We start from the raw sequence: 18,353 nt of genomic DNA, 5'->3' as shown, positions 1-18,353 counted from the left end.
GGGTGGCTCAGTCGTTAAGCGTCTGCCTTCGGCTCAGGTCATGATCCCAGGGTTCTGGGATCGAGCCCCGCATTGGGCTCCCTGCTCAGCAGGAAGCCTGCTTTTCCCTCTCCCACTCCCCCTGCTCGTGTTCCCTCTGTCGCTGTGTCTCTCTCTGTCAAATAAATAAATAAAATCTTTAAAAAAATAAAAATAAATTAAGCAGTTCTGTTCCCGTGACTTCATTTTTCATAAGAGTGGATAGCTTAAAGCTAACATCAATTAGTACAACATACCAATTTGAGTACTAGATCCCTATATGAATGAATACAAGTTGCGTGACTGAGTTATATAGCTCCCGGCACTGTGATTTACCTAGACTTAAGAGACAGACCCATTAGGTATAGATGACAGTATATGGAAACTATAAAGCTGCATAAATCAAAATTTGCTTGGAACAACCTTACTTTTTCCAATGAATTCTAGACTTTTTCAGGTGAATATTCTTGTTACATGTCCTCTTTAAGAGGGAACTAACTTGGTTCAAACATACGAACTTCCTATATCTGTAAATGTTTTTCTACACCCCATTAAACAAAGAACCAAGTGCTTGGCAGAGTCTACTCCAATTTATTGAAACTGTGAATGGAAGAATTAAAAGCAACAAGTCCAGAGGAAGAGACAAAAACGATGTGATGCGTAGCAGCTATCTGAACTACTGCTGTACTTAATCCTCATGACATGCAGTGAATGGCAAAGTCAGAAGTTGTGCCAGGCCTCACTATTACAATAACCTACATTTTAATGTGTCAGGAGGGCTAGGGTGAAGGAAGTTCTTAACCCAAGGGACCCAGAATACCAGCAAACATTGTGTGCCCACTTAACTCACGTTACCCATTTTACCTCTGGGCTCCCGGGGTACATGGTCTGCACATCAATGATATTAGTGCATCAGTGATTAGCGGAATCTGTGTACCTATACAATTTGTGTTACTCATCTCTGTATTTCCCCAGCACAGACTCAACTGCAAATAGTGGGCACTCAACAGCAATATTCTATAACTTTATCAGTAGAATTTCTAAAATGTCTACTAAGAAGTCTATTAAACTAACTCTTGTTAACCAGGTACATTAAAAGCAGGCTTCCAGAAAGGGAAAGAGTGTATGAATGGCAGACTCAGTGAGGAGACTTTCAGACACAGAAGTAAACAATAACTTGGGGAGGGGGGCAGAGGTGGGCCTAGAGGCAGACTATCGGTAGATTATGTGTTAAATTCATATTCCATAGGTCAAAAGGGTCACCTCGACTGCCCTTTCTGTTGCCAAGAGAAAACGATATGAGGCATGGCACCTCAGAAATAAATAAGGAAACTCTTAGTACCAGCCTCAGGCCCCAAAGGTCATGGACAGAGAATAGCTTTGTAAGGATCTGAGGAAAGAGAGATGACCCCAGCATAAGAACACTTTTAAAGTAACTGATTTTCTAAGACTCCAGACTTAGGGAAAAAAGTACTGTTGATTTCAAACAGGAAGTAAAAGCATCAAACAGAGGAAGCAGGACTAATTTGAGTAGGGGCAAATGTTTCAAAGCATGTATTTATGCCTTATTTTAATATTTAATAAACTATTAACTAAAACTCAGAAAAAGCTACAAAATAAATTACCCTGGCAAATGCCCCACACCCTGTAGATCTCAAAACTAATATCAGGGAGCATCTGGGTAGCTCAGTTGGTTGAGCACCTGCCTTCGGCTCAGGTCATGATCTCCAGGTCCTGGGATGGAGCCCCATGTTGGGCTCCCAGCTCAGTGGGGAGCCTCCTTCTCCCTCTCCCTCTGCCTCTCTCCCTGCTTGTGCTCTCTCTCTCTCAAAGGAATAAATAAAATCTTTAAGAACAACAACAAAAATATCACATAAGGCTGGAGTTTCCCTCTTCAAGGACATGGTAACCTATGTCGTTAATCAACTATGCAGCCGGGCCAACCTCATTTTTTTCTTCTACCAGATAATGTAATCTACTTTCCAAAGGCAGCAGTTTCTCTTCAACTTTCCAAGGGTTGCTAGGGTACTCTAGATATTTTACCCAACAAAGACTAACCATCTCTTTCTCAACAAATAAGCAGTCCCCCCACCCCCAAAATATCAGCTCATGAAACATTTCTTTGGAGAGAGAAAAATGAAACAGCTTCAAAGGAGAGCAAATGTAACTTAACACTCTTTACGAAACTCTATATATAAGAATTTATTTGAAGGGCACCTGGCTGGCTAGTCGGTACAGTGTGCGATTCTTGATCTTGGGGTCATGAGTTCAAGCCCCACACTGGGCACAAAGATTACTTAAAAATAATAATAATAAAGAATTTATCTAAATAATTCTGGTTTTCTATTATAGAAAGGCACTCCAAGTACAGTATCTGTTCTTACCACAACAGCTATGCAGCTATCTGACACAGAATAACTACAGGAATTTTATACATAAAAAATGTCAACAGTAAAAACCCCCAGGTCAATTTCTAGTCCCATAAAAATGGATGGTGCTTTGCAAGCTCATAGCCTAAACCCCACAAAAGCACAAACGAAAGAGCGGCTTCTCCTGCCATACCCATCTCCTCGGTGTTCCAACCATAGTTGCGAGAGTCTTGTAGGGCTTGTCCTAACAAAGCCGCTTGGTGCATCAGTTTTTTAGGTATGCAACCCACATTCACACATGTTCCTCCGAGACCTGCAACAACATTGAGAGATCAGTTTACATCCAGCTTCACAATCCTTTAAAGAAAACGGTCAATAATTATTACTATGCTATGGAAGATCATAATCTATTTGCTTAATGTAGCCAATACTGTTTTTACAAGTTTATTCTAAGACTCGTGGCATTTCTAAGCTCAGAGAGCCTTATGTATCAAACAGTGACACATCCTAAAATAGAAGAAAAATGAGATTACCACAATTTCCACACACTGCAAAGATTCAAAATTAACTGCTGATAAGATGCCAGAAATTGAAATTTTACTTTGTGTACAATCCTACACTCGCCACCACATCTATGAATAGAACTAAATGGTAACAGGGTTGTTAAGCTGGCCACAGATGGACTGTAATGGAGCTAGAACTACATATAAAATCTGGTGTATATGAGCTTTTTTTTTTTAAAGAAGGTGGTCGGGACGCCTGGGTGGCTCAGTCAGTTAAGCATCTGCCTTCAGCTCAGGTCATGATCTCAGGGTGCTGGGATCGAGCCCCACATCGGGCTCCCTGCTGAGCAGGGAGCCTGCTTCTCCCTCTGCCTGCTGCTCCCCCTGCTCGTGCTCGCTCTCTCTCTCTGACAAATAAATTAAAAATCTTTAAAAAAAAAAAAAAAAAAAGGTGGTCTACAGCTTTCGTGGATTCTCACAAAAGGATTCATGACCAAAACAAACAAACAAAAGGTTTAGCATCTCTGAGCTTCAAGAACATGGTGATAGACTGTCTCCATTAAAACAAAATGTAGGCAAGCAGGGAGGGAGACAAAATGGCGTAAGAGTGCAGGACGGCAGTGGACTTCACGTAAGCCGTCTGAAGAGAATGCTTCCAAACTGCGACTATGGAGTGTAAGCTCCACAGGCCAGAGTGGCTATGCCCAGCACAAGAATAGTGACTGACACGCAATAAATATTTGCTGAATGGATCAATTAGAAACTCAGACACTCTCTTATCCAGAGTTCCTGCTTCTTGCTTCCTAATTAGAGCAGCTAAGTTATCTTGGTCAGATTTACATATCACATCAATCCCCTTCTCAAAGACCTCCTACTATGCTTTAGTTAGATCCCATTCCTCATCTTGACCTACCAGGCCCTGTACAGCCTGACACCTGCCTTCCTCTCCATTCTTAGCCCCAGCTCATACCACCCGTGCTACAACCATGAAGGACTCCTACCTGCCTCAGGGCCTTTGTATGTTCTATTCTGTGAGAGAAACTGAGAAAAGTCCCCTGGAAGGTTCTTCCTCAGCTTTTGGCATAGTTGGTTCATTCTTATTCTTTTGGCTTCATCTAAAGGCCACCTCTCCAGAGGCCTTCTCTGATAATCTTCTCAAAGTTAAACTCTTTCCTCTACCCAGTTCCTCTCTATTCTACCATATAATTTTTTTTAGTACCACTTATCATAATTCATAAAGTTCTTGCTTATCTTTTGTCTCCCCACTAGCACGTAAACTCCACAAGGGCAGGAACTTCATGTCTACCGAGTCCCCTGCTATATTCTCCAATGCCCTTGCTCATAATAAGTGATAATTTAATTAATATTTGTGGAATAAATGAATAAGGAACATTTAATTCACCAAGACTCAGAAGCAGCACAGGCTATTCATTAAGATACCTAATTCCAGGGGCGCCTGGGTGGCTCAGTTGGTTAAGCAACTGCCTTCGGCTCAGGTCATGATCCTGGAGTCCCGGGATCAAGTCCCGCATCGGGCTCCCTGCTCGGCAGGGAGTCTGCTTCTCCCTCTGACCCTCCTCCCTCTCATGCTCTCTGTTTCTCATTCTCTCTCTCTCAAATAAATAAATAAAATCTTTAAAAAAAAAAAAAAAAAGATACCTAATTCCAGTTTTTGCTGAATGTAGGAACTGGTTTTAAAACAGAAATCCACAGATAAGTGTTTAAACTTTCAGTTATTAAGCCCCTAAATTTAAAAGATTACTCAAATATTTAGCTTTAAATCATCATAACAGCTGTGGATAAGGTTTTGCATTATCTTGACTCTGCCAAAAAACCCTAAATTTTCAACTTTTAACTGGAGTCCATTTTAACAGCCCAAGTGAAAAAGGTAGATTTTTTTTAATTTTTAAATTTTTAACTGGGTTTTAGGAGCCATTTAAGCCAATGCCAGGGAAAAACCTGCTCTTACAAATTCACTTCTAAAATACTTTAAAGCTTACCCCATCTAGTTCCACGAGGGGTTGGAGTGACAAAATCCAGGACCATTATCTTCTTGTCATATCTGGCTGCCTCCTGGAAAATAAAAGTATTAAAATCAATTGGAAAGGTAAACATGACAGACTAGAAACGGGCTTTTAAAACTCCAAGCTATTCTTATTAAGCTGTAGTGCCTAAGGCATAACCAGTTATTATTGCCTTGGAATTTCAAATACAAGATGATTAGCATGACTCCAAGATAAAAATTAAGCAACATTCAGATAGTCATAAGGGCAGTTTTAAAGAATATGCAGAGTACAGTTATAAAATCGTCAGCTGAAAACACCAGAATCCTCTTTTAACACTAGAATCCTCTTACAAAATTCCACTCACACAATAACATATTAAGCAATAATCTGAAAAACCTGTGGTCATTTCTAAGCAAAAAGGTGAGTATCCAATAAAAAAGATCTTTGACTGTCTATAACTCTTAATTCAATCTGTAGCCTATACGTATTTTTTTAAAGTACTTTTAAGTTTTATCTAATTCAGTATCTAGGCAGATATCGGAAACATTTTTCTTCTAAAATTGTCAGATTTCTTAAAATTTCATGTGAAGAGCCAATAAAAAAGTTGATGATATCTATAAGGTTTCCAAATCGATTTTAGGGGAGTGATGACAACAGTGAGAAGTTCATTTTGCAGAGTACCCTTTATCCTTCTCAGAGAATAAGCTTTGTGTATTGGCAACTAGACCTCCAGGTTATTTGAAAGGACTGAGTCTACATATCCTTTAAAACCAGGAGAACTAGAGTAAAATACATCTGGTATTACTCCTGTATCATTTACAGCAAAGTATTGCTTGATGCCAGACCCTGGCCTACTCCTCATTTGGGCTGCTTCATTTGAATCTACCTTTACTGATCCACAAGCTACACCTTAGGGGAGTATAACCATCTCATCTTTTAAAAGTACCTGTTGGGGAAGGATGACAGGCCACAGGCCCCTCACACATGGAAAATGTATCTCAATTTAGGGCCAGAAGCCTCACTCCTTAACCTCCCTTATATATACATCCTCTACCGCCATTACCCCCAGGCTGGAGTTAGTGGTTATTCTTGTAGTTCAGTTCATATACAAAGGAGGAAAGCATTTTTAATGATTAAGTTTAAGAAATCCAATTGCTCTCCATTTTTCTATTGGGGAAGAGGACTTGTGAATAGGGAAATCATCAAAGTGAAAACCTAATATTAATATTTATAAAGAATAAGATATTTAATTTCAAACCATTTCTATACACCTTTATTATCTTTGAAAAACCAGCCAAACTTAATATGAATCAAAATGTGTCCCAAAATATTAAGCCTGGTACTGTTATACAGAAGTACTTTCATCAAGAAGATACAGTTCAACTTGGAAAAATGATTTATAAAATAGTTCCTTTATAAACATGTCCTGCCCAAGTTAATGTGCAAAATGCCACAAGAGTGGCTCAAACAAATTCCAGGGAGAACCAGAAGTCTGTCAGGAATGTGACTATTCTAGCCATCACCCAGATAACACACAGGGAGCCTTGCCTTGGCGGCTGCCAGTCCTCCTGAGCCCCCTCCGATGATGATGAGGTCATAGTCGTAGGCCTCAGGGAGATCCTCAGAGCCATTCATTTTTAGTAGGTTTTGAAGCCTGTCCTCCTGATAAGCCTAAAGAAAAACAATGGAAGGGGAAATAACGTCACTTAAAAACAGCAATGTCTGAAAAGTTTTGTGAGAAAACCTTTCTTTAAAGAAAAGCAAAAGGAATTTTCAAAGGAAAAATATTAATTTATATTACAGCACCCAAGTAGAAAACGTGTAACCCTCCTTTCAAGCGGTGAGCAACGATCTGCTTTTGTTAGGATTGTCCGAATTCCTTTTCACGTGATGGAGAGCTAATGCTGAGATGTTCCTGCAGACTTCTACATACGTTAGGGCGTGACATTCCAACAAGATCCAACCTAGTCCTAAATCAAGTATCATCATCAGTCCTTTTTTCCTAGAATTATTACACCAGGATTCAAAGTAGGTTTTTAAAACACTTGTACTGTATGTTTTAATAAAACTATCAATTCCAGGGATGCCTGGGTAGCTCAGTCGGTTAAGCGTCTGCCTTTGGCTCAGGTCATGATCCCAGGGTCCTCTGCTGTGCACTCACGCTTGTGCTCTCTCTCTGACAAATAAATACATAAAATCTTAAAAAAAAAAACCAACTATCAATACGAGTCGGCAGCATCTTTATTTTCTATTGTCAAAGGTACCACAATGAGGGCGCCTGGGTGGCTCAGTCAGTTAAGCATCTGCCTTGGGCTCAGGCCATGATCCCAGGGTCCTAGGATGGAGCCCCACGTCAGGCTCCTTGCTCCACGGGAAGCCTGCTTCTCCCTCTCCCACTCCCCCTGCTTGTGTTCCCTCTCTCACTGTGTCTCAGTCTCTATCAAATAGATTAAAAAAAAAAAAATCTTAAAAAAAAAAAAGGTACCACAATGAGCAGGCTAAGGTCTCCTGTTAAGACAGGGGCCTGGTAAATAGCAACTCAAACAGATTAGCCAAATAAGACTTTTCTGCACTGCTTAGGTAAAAATTCAGAACAAAATCATGAATTGACATTTCCCTGCATGAGAAGTGTAAAAGTCCCTGATTTTCCAAGGCATTTTTAAATAAGCAAAGAAAAAAAGGAGGATGGAGCAGGCTAAATAAACATGACTCTGTAAAGCTTACTTCTTTAAGAACACATTTTATTTTTTTATGATATATATATTTTTAGTTTTTTAAGTAATCTCTCCATCCAACCTGGGGCTCAAACTCATGACCCCGAGATGCTCTACTGACTGAGCCAGCTGGGCACCCCTCAAGCTTACTTCTTTCATCTACCTATGCACGAGGCCTCCTGTAAGTTATTTAGGATTTAGTTTCCATGTTCTTGACACATAACAAGCTTTATAATATGAATATTATAGAATTTTAATTTTAAAAACCATTTCATTCCACTAGCTTTTATACCCATTTCATATTAGCTTGGAAGACTGTTTTGGTGATATATTTAATATTACCTTTTATTAAAACAAAAATCTGCACTAATGGGAGATAATGGTTGGAAACATTGTGAACAGGCACTAAAAAAGTTTTTGTAAAAATCCAATTTTAATCTCAAGAGTCAAAAAGAGCCCCCAAACTTACCAGCTCCGACTGTACATTTCCCTCCTGCCTACCATCAGCTGTAGGGGGCGGAAGGCAGAGCTTAGGGTCAGTAGAGCAGGATGCCTGGGATGTGGAAGGGGGTGCAGTGGAGGAAGGTGAAGAAGGAGGCATGGCACTGTGGCTGGCCCTTGGCAGTGTGGCAGGTGCACATGACGGCTTGGGGACTGAAGGGAGAACACGTGGACACCAGCAACAGTGGGGACCAGACGGCATCACCCTGACCGTCTGTACAAAAGGTCTAACGTGAGAGGCTGGTAAACACAGCCAGTATTCATGAACTTGCATTATGGCAGAGGCTCCTCCTTCAATACAAGGCACTGTTGAGGGGGGGAAACAATTTGGTAATAATAATAGCCATTCACATCAAAGGATCAATATAAGCTTCAGATAACAAGCGTTACTCTCTAGTTGCTCTCAAAGAGCACAGGCTGACTTGCTGGCTTAAAAGGATTAACTAATAAATGCAGCCAGATGTTCTTCTGGAAAAATAACATGACCATTTTTAATCTCAGCCTCAATTTTATCTGCAAGTACTTGACACAGACAGTGATAGAACACAGTCATTGGCTGTCTAAATGGAAACTACCCATTTCCTAACCAAAACCCCAACATATCTACTAGAAGAAAGAAAATGCACTGTCATGCTGAAAAGCCACATATTCCCTCCACCAATGTGTAATCTGTTCTGTACTGAAATTCTGGATCACACCAGATTCTTACAGTTCAAACTGGAAGTCAAATTGTATCAACCAGTGTACAGATTTTACAAAGAAAGCTGAGTGAGCCTGAACACTTAACTCTATTATAAAGTAAAATCAGTAAGACACAGGCAACTAAAGCATTCCAGTGACCCCAGAACTAAACATGGTGTTTTAAAATTTTAATCCAACTTAAAACTGAAATTGCTGTCCATAAGGTCCAAGTTAAGTGGTTTCCCACCTGTAATATAAGATAGGTAGTAAAAAACAGCTCCCCCAGGCAGGGTCAGGAAGGAGCATACAGATGGGTAAGGAGAGAAGGAGAAAAATGCCCCCTATTCTCCTCCAATTATGAGTGCTAGAAATAGTGACCACCAACCGTAGTAGCTGATAAAGAACAGGAGTTCTTAAACTTTTTAGCCTCAGGATCCCTTTAAAACCTTAAATTATTTAGGACCCCGAAGAGCTTTGGTTAATGTGAGGTTTATTTATCAATTTTAGTAAATTAGAAATTAAAACTAAGAAAGAAATTTTAATATTAAAACATTCTAAGTTATTAAAATATTAAATACCTTAAGTATTACTGTTAAACATAACTTATTAACAATAATCTTTTAATTAGTGGGAAGAGTGGCATTATATCTTTGTAATTCTCTTTACTGTCTGTCTTAATAGAAGACCGCTGCTATCTTTTCTGCATTCAGTCTATTACAACCTGTCTGGAAAATTCTATGGTAGACTTGCGAAAGAATTATAATGAAAAAGCATCTTAGTACTATGGAAATAATTCTGACTTCAAGGCCTTCCTCTTAGGGCCTCAGGAGGCCCCCAGAGGAATGCAGACCACACTTTGAGAACCACTGCTATAGGACTTCAGTGTAATTACACAACACCTCACACCTGCAGGTGTCTGCCAGCCTTACACACTGGATATTCTTCCATTTCTTCCATCTGCCTCTTTCAGGAACGCCTCTGCCTCACCCCACCCCTAGCGAAACACTGCTCCAGACTCACCTCTGAAAAGGCACAATACCAAAAGTAATTCAAGTGTACGAGATTTCTTTAAAATCAGAATAATCTTTATGTTGCCTTCCCCCCATACAAGACTCCTATCCACTGGACACAGGCATGCACTAGTTTTTACCATTATACATTAGCTCTGGTGTTGAACTGACCTGGGTTAAATAAAATACTTGCTCTACCACTCTCTAAGCTAGGTGACATGAGCTAATCACCTAATCCTTAGGAGTCAGCTTTTTCATTTTGTAAAATGAAGTTAACCTACTGTTGTACTTCACCAGCCTGCAGGGTTTGAGTGAAATAATGCCTATCAGCACAGTGGCTAGTAGGAAAAATCTCTTTAGGTTACTAACTCTCCCCTTCCTAAAGAAGGGAACCTGCGTGGTCAAAAAGCTCCTGCAGAGTTCAACAGATTCCCCTGCACCTCCCTGCACCACACCTCACCCGAAATGCCCTCTTCCCATCAAATCCTGATACAGTACATAAACCATTATGTTAAATTATTTTTATTCAATGTACACAAACACATCCCTTCCAAAGAATTCCTTTAGGGCTGGGGGACGGGGGGGTTCTTTTATCAACATTCTAAGACTCCAATACAATGCCCGTTTCTTCCATTAGGTCTCCCTAACGTTCCGAACATTCTCCTTTTGTTCCTTGGCACTCCATTAACACATTACCATATCCTTATACGAAGGAGGCAGAGGGAGACTTCACCACAGTAGTAAATGTGAAGACAGACTTAAGAAGTTGCACCGGCAGCTTTGATAATGGAGGAATACAGGTGGCCTCCAAAAACTGAACCAGGCAAGAAAACAGATTCTCCCCTCAGAGCCTCAGCAGAACCAGCCCTCCTGAAACCTTGATTTTAGCCCAGAGAAACAGATTTGAGACTTTCAACCTCTAGAGCTGTAAGATAGTACATTTCTGTTGTTTTAAGCCACGAAAAGTTTGGCAATTTGTTAGAGCAACAAAAGGACACCAATACACACTCTGAAATATAAATTCCATGAGAGGTGGTCAATTTTCTGCCCACCACTTCTTCCCCAGTGCCTACAGCAGTGTCTGTTACAGCACGCACTCAAGCAATTGTTGAGTAAATTAACAAGTGCCAATTCCAATCACTTGCTAACGGAGTCCGCCAAACAAAGGCAAAAGCATGAGGAAATCATATCCTGACTTAAAGTGCACGAACCATGACAGAGATGTCACCACTGAAGGAGGTGGCAGCACAGAATTTCTGACCCTGAGAGTGAGGCACTAACATGCGTGCCCACAACGAGCCAGACACTGCTAGATGCTTTATATATATGATCCCATTTGATCCTCACAACAGTCTTCCCAGCAAATGTCATTTCCATCTCATAAATGAGGTCCTTAGCGACGAAGAAATTTGCCCGATGTGTCAAGAATCGAACCCAGGAGTAAATGATTACAAAGCTCCTGCTTTTCTCACAATACCATACCTAGTAACTCACATTTCAAAGAACAGTTGACCCTTGGAACATCATGGGTTTGAAACGTAATCCACTTATACAAATTTTTTTCAATAAATATGCTACTATAAATGTATTTTCTCTTCCTTATGATTTTTAAATTTTATTTATTGATTGAGAGAGAGAGTGTACTCGTAAGAGAGAACAGGGGATGAGCATAGGGGGAGGGAGAGAATCTCAAGCCAACTCAGCGCTGAGCGCAAGCCTGACAAAGGGCTCAATCTCACAATCCTGAGATCATGATCTGAGCCAAAATCAAGAGTCAGACGCTTAACCAACCAAGCCACGCAGGCGCCCCATTCCTTATGATTTTAATATTTTTTCTCTAGCTTCCTTTATGGTAAGAATATAGTATATAATACATATACAAAATAGGTTTCAATTGACTCTTTATGTTCATGGTAAGGCTTCTGGTCAACAGCAGGCTATTAAGTTTGGGGAGAGTCAAAAGTTACACTGAATTTTTGACTGTGCAGCAGGGATGGTGTCCCTAACCCCGATGTTCAAGAGTCAACTGTACTTGTCACACAGATTTTCTAATTTTATCCTTATTGTAAACTTAAGACACGGGTATTATTCCCACTTAGCAAGTCAAAAACCAAAGGTTGAAAGGTTTAATAACTTGCCCAAAGTCTCTAGGATGTTAGTCAGGATTTGATGCCAGGTGCTTTGATCAGAAAAGTGGTTCTGTTATACAATAAAGTTCTAGTTAAAAATTTTTCTGCAATATTCTTCTAAAATTCAAATGATTTTATTAAACCTGTGAAATTTAAGCCACTCTCATTATATTACTAGGAAAACAGTAGATCTGCAGGTTGGCTCACAACCTATCTCTGTAATTGTCTATCGGTCAATTCTTTTTTCTTCAAAGTAAGCAGTCACTTTAATTTCAAAGTGATGAGGCAACTGAGGTGTCACAATAACCAGTAAAAATACAGACAAGTGGTCATGATTTATATGTTAAAAGCTATAACTTTAGGGCGCCTGGGTGGCTCAGTCAGTTAAACGTCTGTCTTTGGCTCAGGTCATGATCCCAGGGTCCTGGGATTGAGTCCCACCATCGGGCTCCCTGCTCAGTGGGGAATCTGCTTCTCCCTCCCCCTCTGCCCCTCCTCCCCACTCGTTCTCTCTCTCTCTCTCAAATAAATAAAAATCTTTAAAAAAAATTTTAAAAAGCTACAACTTTAGGGAAGGCCCCCAAAACTACCATCCCCCTAAACCTGTACATGCTCTATTAATGCTTTTAGTCAAGTCTCCAATGCTCTCAGTAAAGAGACGGGCACTTAACAGAGCCATCCGGTGATGAGTAAAAAAGGGAGGCAGGATCCTGTTGCTACTAAGAAATTATTTTCCTCTAATGGCAAATCTCTGAAAAACCCAGGAACTTGGTTGGGAAAGACAGGCTAAAGTGAGGATCAGCAAGACCAAATGATACTCCCATGACTGCTAAATAAATCAAAGGGTGGTAGACACCAGGAGGGTTAGCATTCCTTCACATGAAAATGGGGAAGGAATGGTTACTTCAGAAAACAACTTAACATTCATGAGAAATTTCTATTTTGGCTAAAAACCTCAACTATTACTGAAGAAACTTCCCCACCACATAAAGATTACTCCTGTCAATCTTGATGTCATTTATTTAGTCTTTGGACTTCCCTTCCCTGTACCACACTAGACTTAATAGGAAAGTTTATTGTTACTTCTATGCAAAACAGATACTTATCCATTTGCCAAATCATGCCTAATGGCAAAATCTACTACTACCAAAGATTAAGTTCCTATAGGGATCAAGAAAAGCAGCCTACAGGCGCCCGGCTGGCTACACAGTCAATACAGCATGCAGCTCTGGATCTCTGGGTCCTGAGTTCGAGCCCCACATAGGGAATGGAGCCTATTTAAAAAAAAAAAAGAAGAAGAAGAAAGAAAAGCAGCTTATTTAGGCATGCTCTATACCTTCAAAATTGTTTTCTTAAAGACCCAAATTTTTGGCATAACCTCAAAATAAGGTTGTAATTTATAACCTTAAAACAACTGCAAGCAACAAAAAGAAAAAAAAAAAGCTTGGGGCGCCTGGGTGGCTCAGTCGTTAAGCGTCTGCCTTCGGCTCAGGTCGTGATCCCGGGGTCCTGGGATCGAGCCCCGCATCGGGCTCCCTGCTCCACGGGAAGCCTGCTTCTCCCTCTCCCACTCCCCCTTCTTGTGTTCCCTCTCTCGCTGTGTCTCTCTCTCTGTCAAATAAATAAATAAAAAATCTTTAAAAAAAAAAGCTTTTATGGTTAAGTAAAGAACATTTAGGTAAGTTAATTATATATCTCAGTATAAAGAGAGATCATTTCCAGGCATTGAAAGCCTGAATAAGAAACACAAAATTGAACTGGGAATATTCAAGGCTGTTACATAATGAAACACCACTGATTCTGAAAGTCACTCTGTGCACTAGCAGAAATTACAAAAGTGTTTGGACACTAGAGGCTAGAGAAGAAATCAACCAACTAGATAAAGACTATAACTGGTTTTGTGTTTGAAATAATCTGACAAAAGTATCGTCTACCTCTGAGGACACTAATAGATAAGGTAATTCAGTTTTTGCCCAGTTTAACATTCAAATGGAAGTTTTCAAAAAAAAAAAAATCTCATGATTCTCTGGTGCCATAACTTCTCACAATTCCATGTATTTGGCCTCCATATTCCCCTGGCTAGAATCCCTTTCCTTTCTTTGACCAAACCCTACTCACCTTTCAGCATGCACTTAATTGATGCCTCCCCTAACAAAAGTAGAACGTCTCTACAGTAGATAAGTCTAATCACAGGAGAAATTATTTAGAATATGGATACCCACTCATTAATCTTACTTAGTCCTCCTTGCAATGAAGCATGACATCTAGATTTTTTTTTACAGTATTAACATTGCTTATTCACTGCCCTACGGACAAAGTCTTTCTTGACCATTTTTTTTTCCCCCACCCTTCCCCCAACCTTGTCAGGAGCCCCATTTGTCAGGAGCCCCATACAGGTTCCCTGTAACAGAGAAAGCAATGCACTATCACAGAGCATCACAAAATTGATTTTTTTATAAATTATCAAATGCCTCTTATGAAATTCAGAGCTGATTTTTATTGATAAAGTCTTAAAGGGCATTCAAAAAAATCTTCCCACAACATGCCAGTGAATAATTTTTAATTACAGAAGATCGTGACAACCTTATAAACTACCAAAAAAAAGAAAATACACTGCACAGTAAAACAATTTCTGGTGTTTTTGAAAATACTTTTTCACTTTACATGAAATACAATTATGTGCTTCTGCTTGATTTTACTCTCCATTTTGAGATACTTTAGAAAAGCCACAAAATGCATCCTATACTAAGAACAAAAATCCCTAGTATGAGTTTGTGATCATGGCCTCTGAAATTTCAAAAGTTGCCACAATATTTTTCCAGTCCTGTAAACTCAAAGATATAACTCCTTGTTTCCTGCCATGAGAACTGGGATCATTTTCCTCACCCACTTGGTTAATATTAATCGGCTCTAATATTGGCAGCCTGTCTTGGTCAAGCCTTATTCTCGCAAAACCATCCCTTATAATGAAAGAAACATAAAATATATTCTCCACAGTACGAGAAAAAGAGTTTGGATCAATCACAAACTCAAAATAGGACACGGGAGTATCAGGATACTTTCGAAAGTAAGTTTGCAACAATCCCAAGATTCTTTCTACTTCTTTTTCTGTTGCTTCTTGATTATTACTCAGGTCCAACTTCCTCAGTTTTGTAGGCATATCCCCATTTTCTTCCATTTTGTGAGCTTTTTTGTGGTGTTCAAGTCGGGGCTTTGGTGCAGGTTGGGATTTGAATGAACCAAAAATAAAGTGGAATGTTTCAGCTTGCAATATCCAGGATGTTGCTTCCTTCTGTACGGTCTCCCAGAAGGAAAGAGCTGTATTATCATCACAGCCACTCAATTCATCATCTTCCATCCAGTTTAGACCCACAAATATAAACAGAAAGTCACAAAACGCTACTTGATTAAAAAAGGTCATATCACAGTTTAGTTGCTTTGCTTTTTCTTTACCCAAATCAGAAGCCAAAACAAGAAACTGGGCATCGAGAGCTGCTTCTCTTGTTCGGCTCACTTCATCAAACAGGACATCGGCTTCTTCGAGAGCCTCGGTTAACGAGTCGCTCGCGGTGTTCACAATGTCATCACGGTTCTGCTGGACGTTACAGATGAGCTGCCGGTACTGTTTGCGGATTTTCCGGCATTTCTCCTCGTCATCCGTAAGCCCTAGGAGGTGGGGGTCTAGGTCGGCCTCCCCACAGCTGAGGTCGTCAGAGCAGCCATCAGCCCCCACCACCACTTCCACCTTCATCGGTTCTTCCCCATCATCCGCCTGCTTCACAGAGTACGCACTAGCAGCGATGGTCCCCACCGGCTCCTCTCCTTTCTCTACGCCTCTCCCCAGAGAACCTTTCTCAGTAGGCATTTCGGCGACCGGCGACCGGAGCACTCAGCTAACGGCCTTCGCAACGTTTCCGACAACAGCGGAAATTGAAGGGGGTCTGTCGGAGCTGAGGATGTCCGCCCATGCGCACTGGCGATGGCCCGGAGGCCCCGCCCCCAGCTCGCTCCACCTCCCGGCGGCCCCGCCCCGCGGAGCCCAGACCCAGCGCGTTCGCACCCACCTCCCTGCGGCGCACAGAATGCCGTAATAATGGGCCCCCTCTCCATGTTGGAATAATACCTGCTCAAGTGATAGCTATTATTTATTTTAGCAATTACTCACAGTGTCATCTAGCTTTCTAAGAAATACCTGGAAAACCTTATGCCAAAATTGTGGGGGGGGTTGGGCGCCAAAGGTCCTGCGCTTTAGAACATTTGCCATCACATACCGCAGTTAGGTCAACCTATGTTTTTCGTTCTTACTATGATTAAAAGGTAGGGTCTCTGGGGTTCTGTTTTTTGAAAACTAAATCTGGCTACGTTGTAAACTGCCCATAAAGCTAAGCATCGCGAGTTGCAGAACGTCCACCACAAATAGCTGGAATTCTCAGGGTTCATTTGCTAGGTGGCTATTTGGACTACATTCTTCATTATACAAATGCATATCAGGTTAATTACCTTCACGGACCCTCAAAAGCCAGACCCCTTCCAACCAACGGAAGAGGCAGACGCCAGGCAAGTGTCTGAGCTAGCGCAGGGGCAAAGGTGGGGGAATGTCGGGCATTACCCAAGTGACCTTCGGTTCCCCACCACCCAAGGGTGGAAGAATAAAGTGGGTACAGTCTCTGCAAAAGAGCGGTTTATCTGGAAGCTTGCCAAAAGCTAAAGGCCACAAACTCTGAATGGAGATAAATCTCAACCCTTAGATTAAAGAAGATTTTTTTTTTTTTAATTTTTTTTTTTTTTTAAAGATTTTATTTATTTGCAAGAGAGAGAATGAGAGACAGAAAGCATGAGAGGGAGGAGGGTCAGAGGGAGAAGCAGACTCCCTGCTGAGCAGGGAGCCCGATGTGGGACTCGATCCCGGGACTCCAGGATCATGACCTGAGCCAAAGGCAGTCGCCTAACCAACTGAGCCACCCAGGCGCCCAGATTAAAGAAGATTTTAAACACAATCCGATATAAAGATATGAAAGTGAATGCTGTAAATCAATTGACTACATTGGAAAATTCACCCACTAGTTCACTGGAAATTCACGTACAGTTGGGAAAAAGGGCTTAGCTCATCAGTTTCACAAGGAGCAAAGTATATACAACAATAAGGAATACATTTTGTTTTTAAAGAGAACAAAAAAAGTGCACTCTCAACCCACAAGATCAAAAGCTTTTCACTTCAACACGTGCCCCTTTTTGGGGGGGGGGGAGCACACCACAGACGGAATACCACACTGTGCCACCTGTCAATTCAGGTTTCAAGGCACCAAGGAAGTAAATTAGCCTTACATTCCTTCCTATGAATCTAGACTAGTTCATTTTTCCTTGTCTTTAGCAGAAAGTTTCTTGCAAATGCATGAACAGCACAACCTAGTATTAAATTTCTCTAAACTATTTATATTACTCTTCATCCACCACAATTTTTTTTTTAAAGATTATTTATTTATTTGAGAGAGAGAGAGGAGCAGAGGGAGAGGAGCAGAGGGAGAGGGACAAGCAGACTCCACGCTGAGCCCCATGCAGGGCCCACAACCCTGAGATCACAACCTGAGCCAAAATCAAGAGTTGGAAGCTCAAATGACTGAGCCACCCAGGTGCCCCCCACCATAATTTTCTTAAGTAGAGGTATAATTCAGGGGAAAAAATATGCTTTTTCCAAAAACACTAGGCATTATGGTTATTCATGCATATATATTACCCTGCTATATTAGACTGAACTTCTCTAAAGCAAGAATCTGGTGTTAAATCTTCCAAGCAAAGCTGTTTTCACAAGGATACATTTGAGTATGCACATTGGAATGTATAAATGAATGTAGATGAGAAACTTTCTTCCAGTACCTACTACAAGTTATTTGGCACAAAAGATTAATTTCACAAATTAGTGGGGAAAAAATAGATCCAACAAACTGAAAATAAAAGCTGACTGCTTTTCAGAAAGTCAACCTTAACTCTTCTCTGAAATAAAGAAAAAGCAAGAGAAAAACAAAGGCGGGCCCCAGTATCACCAAACAGCCATATTTTCCTCCCCAAGTCTGGCCAATCACAAACATTTTAAATCTTAGATGAAAACACCCAGTTAATTCCAAGTTCCAAAACCAAAAATGTTTCCTTTTATAGTTAACCATATTCTTGAGAGCTTCTGATATCCTTTTCAAATACAATTAAAGCAATTTATAAGGGAACTCCAAAAAATAAGCCAACCTTCCCACCCTAAGGTGCCTATTTTCTGCTGTCTCAGAGGAGGGAAAACAGGCAGATACCAATTTGCTCTATACAGAGCTTTTCATCTAAGAATTTCAAAATGGCTTAGAAAAATAAATAAATTCTCCCAACCTACTTAGAAAGTATTACTAATACCATTTACAGGGATTTCTCAGGAGATAACA

The 18,353-nt window shown here is 40.6% G+C and overlaps 2 protein-coding genes across 10 annotated transcripts in view; both read right to left on the bottom strand.

Annotated features, from left to right (window-relative positions):
* The window catches only part of TXNRD1 (thioredoxin reductase 1), a 117,253-nt gene that overhangs the window by 41,207 nt on the left and 57,693 nt on the right, over positions 1–18,353 (bottom strand). For all 9 annotated transcript variants that reach the window (XM_078076497.1, XM_036103475.2, XM_036103436.2 and 6 more), the window contains 3 exons: positions 6,445–6,567; positions 4,891–4,963; positions 2,581–2,700 (listed from right to left, as the gene is read on the bottom strand). In XM_078076497.1, the coding sequence (XP_077932623.1) occupies positions 2,581–2,700; positions 4,891–4,963; positions 6,445–6,567 (316 nt within the window). The remainder of the gene's footprint in view (positions 1–2,580; positions 2,701–4,890; positions 4,964–6,444; positions 6,568–18,353) is intronic.
* On the bottom strand, positions 14,406–16,737 carry EID3 (EP300 interacting inhibitor of differentiation 3). The gene has a single exon (XM_036103487.2). It carries the CDS (start codon positions 15,794–15,796, stop codon positions 14,693–14,695), a length of 1,104 nt encoding a protein of 367 aa, XP_035959380.2. The 5' UTR covers positions 15,797–16,737; the 3' UTR covers positions 14,406–14,692.

Source organism: Halichoerus grypus, chromosome 6, assembly GCF_964656455.1.
Source record: "Halichoerus grypus chromosome 6, mHalGry1.hap1.1, whole genome shotgun sequence".
Lineage (NCBI taxonomy): Eukaryota > Metazoa > Chordata > Mammalia > Carnivora > Phocidae > Halichoerus > Halichoerus grypus.
Note: the sequence above shows the minus strand (reverse complement) of the source record. Positions and strands in the feature narration are given on the sequence as shown.